The sequence below is a fragment of the Malus sylvestris genome, chromosome 5 (genome assembly GCF_916048215.2).
Source record: "Malus sylvestris chromosome 5, drMalSylv7.2, whole genome shotgun sequence".
In the NCBI taxonomy this organism is placed as follows: Eukaryota; Viridiplantae; Streptophyta; class Magnoliopsida; order Rosales; family Rosaceae; genus Malus; species Malus sylvestris.
Genome location: NC_062264.1, coordinates 40,482,320 through 40,490,728, shown reverse-complemented (window position 1 = coordinate 40,490,728; position 8,409 = coordinate 40,482,320). Strand labels below are relative to the sequence as shown.

General features: G+C 36.6%; 1 protein-coding gene across 1 annotated transcript; it reads left to right on the top strand.

Annotated features, from left to right (window-relative positions):
• Positions 1-2,177: 2,177 nt before the first annotated feature.
• On the top strand, positions 2,178-3,004 carry LOC126624204 (uncharacterized). The gene has a single exon (XM_050293240.1). It carries the CDS (start codon positions 2,372-2,374, stop codon positions 2,777-2,779), a length of 408 nt encoding a protein of 135 aa, XP_050149197.1. The 5' UTR covers positions 2,178-2,371; the 3' UTR covers positions 2,780-3,004.
• The last annotated feature ends 5,405 nt before the right edge of the window (positions 3,005-8,409 follow it).

Below are 8,409 nucleotides of genomic sequence, written 5' to 3'. Positions count from 1 at the left end.
CTTTTCTGCTTTAATTATTTTTTGAACAAAATCACACTCGCAAAGAAGACGTACAAGAGGAGCATTCTTGCTTTCTAAACCTGATACTGTTATGTTCTCTATGTGGTGATGGACGAGAAAACTCTCAAGCTTACTTGAAAAAAAAGTCTAAAGTTCTTTGTACTGCTCCGAGACGAATCATTTCCCTTCTCAACAGTTTCACCACCCACCCTCAGTAATACTGCAATGAACTCTACAATATCTTTAAACGATGTTGTCCAAGAGGTAGCTGTTGTTGGCAATATTCACATCAGAGTGCCATGTCATCAAGAGTTTGTTGAAAGGTTGTTAGATTGATAGAGTTGGTTATTGATGTTATGCCTGTTATATCTGTTAGTTTTGGAGCTAAGCTTCGTACTCTATATAACTGAGTGATGAATCATACTGTAATTGGTTCAAGTCTTTTGATAATAAAGATCATTTCCTTTCTTCTCTGTTGGCTCCCTAGCTCTTCATCTTCTCAATTCTTCACTGCTCTTTAATTTTTCCAATGTAGTTAACATGTAACCTGCCACATGTAGTTAAAAATGCATTGTCCGCGTTGAAACATCCAAAAGCTTCAACAAATCACCTGCATCATAGAACGCTTTGCAGTATCAAATTTCTGATCAATCCAAGATTATCTACTTCACGCCCTTTTGTTACACAGAACAAAGGATTGGACAATCCAAAATTAGACTGAATCCTATGAGTAGTACAAAACTGAGCTAAATACAACAAGAGCCTCATCACATGTTTTTGTTTTAATTTATCCCATCGGAGTCAAGGAAAGATAAGAATGCCGCTAATTTAAAGTCAAAAACTGAAAAATATAACTTTCTACTGACATATAAAAGAACCTGCATGCAAAGTAGTCACGAGCACCAACCTAACTGAATGCAAGTACCACGTACCCTATGACCAAACTAAGGAGTTAACTTTACCTAGGATCTCCAGCATTCCAACAACAGTCGCGGGATTAGCAGCAACTACGGATCCATGAGCAATTTCAAATCCATTGAAATTCTCATATGTTCTCGAAGTTAGCCTCGTAGGGTCGAACAAATAGATGCACGCTGACAGTAAGTTAATAAGAACATACTGCGGTCGTGAGTCCTCCAAAGCATGCCGGAACATTCTTCCTATAAAACTGTGTAAAATGTGTACAAATTAAATGAACTCACTGCATAATCATAGAGCAGAAATGCAAGTATATTAAGTTATCGTAAATGTAAGACAACATAAAAGCAATAACAAGAAGGAGATATCGATAATTCCAGCACACTATCATGGTTTTAACCCTTATAAGTTTTATACGAGCTATCAGTGCAAAAATGTTTAGCGCACCGCCCGCACTCACAGGGGAAAAACTAAGAAGCCTATCATTTGCATTAAGACAGCTTAAATGTACGTATAATTAATTAATTAGCCAAGAGCTGAACTTTTCTCCTATTTTCTCTAGCGCATTTTGTATCATCTCTAGCACAGTGCTTCAGAAAACTTTTTGTGTATTATCACAGCAAATCAATTGGGCTAACCCATTTTTATAAAAAGAGTTCAACTTTTCACATCAGTAGTGCAAACACTACTGGGTGAACCCACCCTCAAAAGTATCACCTCATTCAATTTCACGTCTTGTCCATTTTCCTTCGTCAATATTGAATTACTGTTGATTAATTCCTTATATTGTTTTTCAAAAACTCTTCCATTTTCAGAAAAGGTCGATATGAGTAATCTTCATCAACACTAAGTATATTGTGTTTTTGTGGGATGTGATCAATGCATCTGGTTACAAATGATCTTCATCACGAAGTAGCATGTTATCGTCTATCCTCACACAGACGTTTGTGAATGTAGACTGCTGATTAAGAAGAGGCCCACATTGCATCAACGATGTACACACTGATGCTAACAGAACTTATATATATTTATGGGGGAGGGGTGGTTTTACAAAAATGCATGATGAACTTGCAAGAAACACTAATTTAGCGACATCAATTATAAACCGACCATATGCAAGGTTAATAAAACCAATCTTTATATAGCATTTTCCGAGTCTAACTGTCCTATATCAAAGGAAACCCGTAAAAAATGTAGCTCCTAAAATCTACCAATATAACCAATGAACAAAAATACAAATCGAATTAGTTAATTTTGAATCCAATTCACGCACAGAAACCTCTTGCATTTTCCCTCTTTCACAATATACAGTTTGCAACCAAAACAACTATATTGACCTAAAAACTTCCCTTCAAAAACCCTAATAACTTCCCTCTCGGCCTTTTTCCAAAATGCTCATATTTGTTACACACAAAAATTCTTCGTTATCAACCTCTCATGCTTTTTAATTATAATGGACTCAGAACTTCAAGCCCTGATCCTACGCAGAAACTCATCAACAAGCAGCAGACCAGAAATCGATGATGAACATCGGTACACAAGTTTGAAGGACATCATGTTGAACTCACCGCAACACAGCACCACTATTACGGAGGATAACGACTTTGAATTCGACCCTTCAAACATAACAATTCGGAACCAGCTGGTGAAGCGTGCAGCTTCGGCGTACGTGCAGTCAGCTTTGTTGGCCAGCAGTCGTAACCAGAACTTCATTGTGAGCTTCTGGGGGAGGGCATTAGGGTCACGCTGGTATGCTTATGTTAGGAACCCTATAGACGCTTGTTTTCGGCCTATTTTGCAATTTTTAGCTTGCATGGTTGGGAATGTGAGGAGTACTTTGAACAATATTCCAATACATTGAAGCTATATAATTAGTTTATTAGCAAATATGATTAATTAATCTTGATGTTCTCTAAGACGGGTTTTCTTCCTTCTCGGATTTTTTCCCCATAATTTCTGCCTTTTTTTTTCTAGGGTTTCAGTTCCATCTATATGTAACAATATTCAGTTTGTATTATAATTACTGAAGTACATATATAAGTAATGCAAGTCATGCCATGTGTATATAGTTGCATAAACTTTCTATGGTGTTACATAATTTCTTATTCACGAAGCATATATTTTATCAAAGCCTGTGATTTAGGACTCTACTCAACGGTAGAGCCAGCTTTTTTTTTTTTTTTTTTGGGGGGGGGGTATGTATCTATGTATACACACAACACAAACCCAATCTTTCAACTTTAGAAAGACACAAAGCAAGAACTGACTAAGAAACGTAAATTATGATTCTCTTGTTTTTTTTCATTTGGCTAGGTGTAGACATTTCCTATTTTGTACTGGTTGATAATTTCTCTTGAATTTGTATTGGTGAATGCTGATCCCATAATTTCATACATGTTGCTGCTCATCTATTTTTATTGTGGAGGCACAAGCCATTATTTATCGGCTATCTATTTGAACCTAATAAATAACGAGATCAATACTCAATAATTAGCTTATTGTATGATACAGCAGCACACCTTTTTCATCCCATTTGCCGAAAAGAACTACTTGTTAATTATATCCCTAGCTAAATCATCCTTGGTATTAGGGAGCAAACAACTTAGATTATTTACTCAAATTGTCATTTTGAAAATTTAAATTTTGTATATAGTAACTTGCAAGATCAATTTTGTTCGAAACCCAATTTTCATCAATTCGTATAACATGTGACATCAACGTGGTTCAAATGCATTTGCTTACAGCCTTTTATAAAACCAATTTTTAGTAAAATTGTAAGTAATTTATGAAAAAACACTTGAAGTGCTTCCTGCAGTGCTTCTTTCAAAATGCACCTTAAGTGCTTTTGCAAACCAAAACGACTTTTAGTCATTTTAAAACATACAAACGACTACGAGGCCGTAATCAACTAGAACAACGCTAATTTCACACAAAATATATCCCAGAACATCTTAAATTGGTATGTAACCTCAAAGTTAAAATTGACACAATTGACATCATGGTACTTAATGTAACAACTACCATAATCAAAAGGACCACTTGTGACTTATGGTCTCTCTTCAGTACATAAAACACAACTTAGATTATTTTTTATACAAAATAGATAATTTCATATATAGCTCGGGTAATGGCAATGAGGCTTGACAAATATTTAAAGTTGTCCAAACACTCTTTCACTATTTGATAATAAAAATAAAATATATGTCCCCATCATAAAAGTGTAGTGACTAGGGTTTTAATTACATGCAACAAAAACAAAAACAATATATACGATATCTTTAGAGCCATTAGAGACTAATTAGGGTTTAATAAACCATGCAGCATTGTTCTGACTTCTTAGAGCAATTCCATCCCTAAAGACTTTGTGTCAGCACCCAGCCCATTTATTCACTCAAGTAAACAGTAATAGACCCCATGAACAGTAATAGACCAAAGCATCTTCATCCCTAACAAAAAATAGCCCAGTCAATTTTATTAAAATATTATTTTTTTATTATAAAATAATAAAAAATAATTATTTTATTTTTAATTTTTGACTTTAATTTTTTTTTTGGGGGAAAAACGTGGACCGTTGATCTGTGATCGGACGATCCAATTTAAAAGTGATATTCAATTTTTTTTACCGTTGGAAATCCAACGGTCTAGAATAACTAGCCGTTGGAAATCCAACGGCAGAAATTGGGCCACGTCGCCCACCCCGGGGGAGATGTTAGTGCGCCTGTGCCGCTAGGCCCTGCCTTTGATTTTGTTGTCTGCTACTCGTGCCCACACGCGCTTGTAGGACACGCGCTAGGCGCAACAACACAAATGGCCCGGTCCCAAGGTCTGTCAAAAATGGGCTAGTTTGGAGACCAGTTTGGGTTCGGTGCCAGGAAAACACATGGGCTGGAGTGGATTGGCTGAGTCCCAGCCTGTTTTTTCCACGGGGTGCTGACCTCTTTTTGCTCCGCTGAACTGCTCTAAGTACTCCACCCTACTCAGAACAAATGGGGTGATAGAGGCCTAGATATGCCATTTTTGTAAGTAGATTTATGATCAATGAACAGCCCTGTTTAGCAAAACTTGGAAATTGATTTAACTTATGGATACGTTCAGGGCTGGTGGTAAACAAGTGGTGGTTGAAGAGTCCGTACGATGCTCACGCGTTCAAACTTTAAAGATATGCAGTAAACAGTAACAGCAGCACTGTGACTAAGCAATTGCAGCAACGCTTGTACTCTCTCTACACATGTACACTTTGTCTCCATCCCAAATCCACTGCCTTTTTTAATGACCATTCATATTTTGGACTCCTTTTTCTTGCCATAATTTGCCCCGAGTCTCTCGGTCTCTGCCGCTTGCTCTTGTCTCCCAAGCAAACTTTTGGTTACCTTTGGGATATTTTCTCCTCTCTCTCTTGTGTTCTTCCCAAGCTGAGTCCCACTCTATAATAAATGGACAAGGATTGTCTGCCCTCCACTTTCGGTATCCTCCTGTTTTGTGTGGTCACGGTTAAACTACGTCAACATTTTATATTGTTTTTTTATAGAGATAATAAGACAAAAATGAATAGTAATATAAAATGTTGACGTGATTTAACCGTGACCACACAAATAGGAGGGCACGGGAGGGCACCGGAAGTGGGAGGGCAGACAATCCTTGTCCATAATAAATAGTGTCTGTGTATGTATGTATGAGAATACTAGCAAATGACTGGTTGCATTTGCTCAATACATACAAGAAGTCATTCATCTTTCGGGACAAATAACTAGTTGATACATACATATATATATACATACATACATATATATATATATATATGTGTGTGTGTTTGTGTGTGTGCGCGTGCAAAATAAATTTTTATAATTTTAATGAGTTACTTTTATATACATTTCGTTGTTATTTGTCAGTAAAAAGAAAGCCTCCTCCCATTGTGTTTGTGTGTGTGTGCGTGCAAAATAAATTTTTATAATTTTAATGAGTTACTTATATACATTTCGTTGTTATTTGTCAGTAAAAAGAAAGCCTCCTCCCATTGTAAAGAGGGAGACAGTGTTACTTATAAATATCAATAAACGAAACTGATAATGATCATGAAAATGCAAGTGATGTAAAACTCAATGTTAATGGATTATTGATCAAGTCACTTGATTACCGAGTAACTTGATATCCAAGTTACATGATACTCGAGTGGCCTAAAATCCTAAAAGAGTAAGAATTGTGGAGTCTTAATATCATACAACTAATTTTGTGAAACCATATCTAGTATGACTAAGAAAATATATGTCATAGTGGGACACTGGTTGACTGGATTATGATTTAGTAAACATCTCCTTCCTATAATAGAATGGATGTGATGAAATTGAGGTTTCACCATAAAACTAATTGGCTATATGGGGAGTAGCTCAAGACCATATAAGAACATAGCAAACATTGTCCCTCACTGATGTGGGACAACTCTCAACGCGCCCCTGCATGTGTGGCAGATTTTTAAGCCTACATGTGGACAACAAATGGGTGACGTGGAACACGTGTGGCCCTTTGGCTTCACACGAGGACAACCCGCTCTAATACCATGATGAAATTGAGGTTCCACCATAAAACCAATTGGCTATATGGGGAGTAGCCCAAGACCATATAAGCACATAATAACAAACATTGTCCCTCACCGATGTGGGACAACTCTCAACAAGATGGAGAGAAACCCTAGTTAATATAAAAGGTTTGTTCCTGCTCTCACAACAATTATTTCTCATACACAATACCAAATTCCTATTCACTTGGTCGAGAACACTTTTGGTTGCTGAGAGTAGAAGACTCTTTTGTCATCAGTAAGTGTCATGTATTCCTCATGTAAGTTATTCTGCAGTCACTAGGGCTTCTTGACTGATATTGTACATGCGTTATAACCATAATTGTATTGTTATAACTATGACTTCACTCCTTGTAGAATTAACGTCTATATGATTAATGTTATATCTGCTTAGTGATCCTAGAAACTTATAACTAACTAGAATCCTTCTGAATCCAAAAATGTGATCCTAAGAGGCTGGAATTATTATCTCAGCAAATCTGAAATTCATGTTTCTTGTTAATTTACATGTAAATTTTTTCTGGGCCTTCGAATTTTAATGCCCATAATAGATGTTTTTGTGGTCTTTTTTTGTTTGTTTGAAACCCTTGCGTAATTCTCTGTGCAATGGATTGCAAGAACAATCTTAGTCACTTTTATGTATGAGTTCATTAGCAAACTTATTGAGTATTAAAGTTATCAATAATTTCATCCTTTTGGTTTTGGAATTCAACTTTCCCTTACATGATTGATTAAGTGGAATTTACACTTACATTATTATGTTCATAAATTGTATCACTTGGAATTGCATAACCAAACTGATGGGTGAGTGTTTGGACCCGATTTTACACTATCAGCTCGAGCAATCGAGACTGTTAAATGAGCAGAGATCTAGACCGTTAGACGACAAAGTGGTTGAGATAATTTTAATTATTATTGAGGGATAATATTGTGTTTTAATCATAATATTTATCTTTCAGTAATATATTGAATTATTTCAACTTAGTGTCGTCTAATACCCCAATTGATTTGAATGAAGATGGAATATGTGGATATGGATGTGCATTAAGGCACGACATCAGATGATGAAGTAGGATGGGATGATTATCACATGAATACAAATGGAATATGCCTTTTTGATTCTTGCCTTGTGGAATGCATTAGTAGGAGATTTTGACTCCTTATGCAAGTATGGGTTTGATAAAATAAAGGATGGAATTATATTGGAGTTTATTATGCATGCATGGTTGCACCTGGACCAACGTGGTGGAAAAAGATAATTTCTAGTTGGAATAGGAAGCAAAGTTTGAGGGCTTGGTTTCTGCTGAGGCATGCAAAAGATAAGGTTCACAAATCAATTCACCAGTTTGAATTGAAATCAAATTCTACACTAGTGTGAAGCCGCACCACACAACATTTGCTTTTATAAATACAATGTCGCAGACAACATTAAGGTCTCCAACTCAACACACAAATTGCCCTGCGCAAACCCCCGCTCTACGTGAAACCTCTCAACAACTTTAAGATTTTTATTTTCCTTTTTCACCAACACATCTTCAGTTTGGATAAACAACATTATGAAGGCAACCAGCGAACATCTTCAGTTTGGATAAACAGCACTGTTGCCGTAGAATTAGCCAACCGTGAAGCACCTTCAGTTTGGATAAACAGCACTACAACAAGGCCGACTGGTTATCTATCCAATGAAGGATTTTCGAATCCTTATTGGCAGAGGTCATCTCATTAGCATTCTCGGCAAATTGAGGTGTTACAAGTTACTACATTCGGCACATTGAAAGTCAAATTTGATATTGAACTTTGCAGAACTAGCAGCCTTGTCTTCAGGCTCTAGAACCTGAATGCCGAGAGTGTTCCTGCCTAGGCCGCAGTCGTAAGATCGAGAAGTCAGCCGCGCGCTCAACGCAATATCAACACATTTT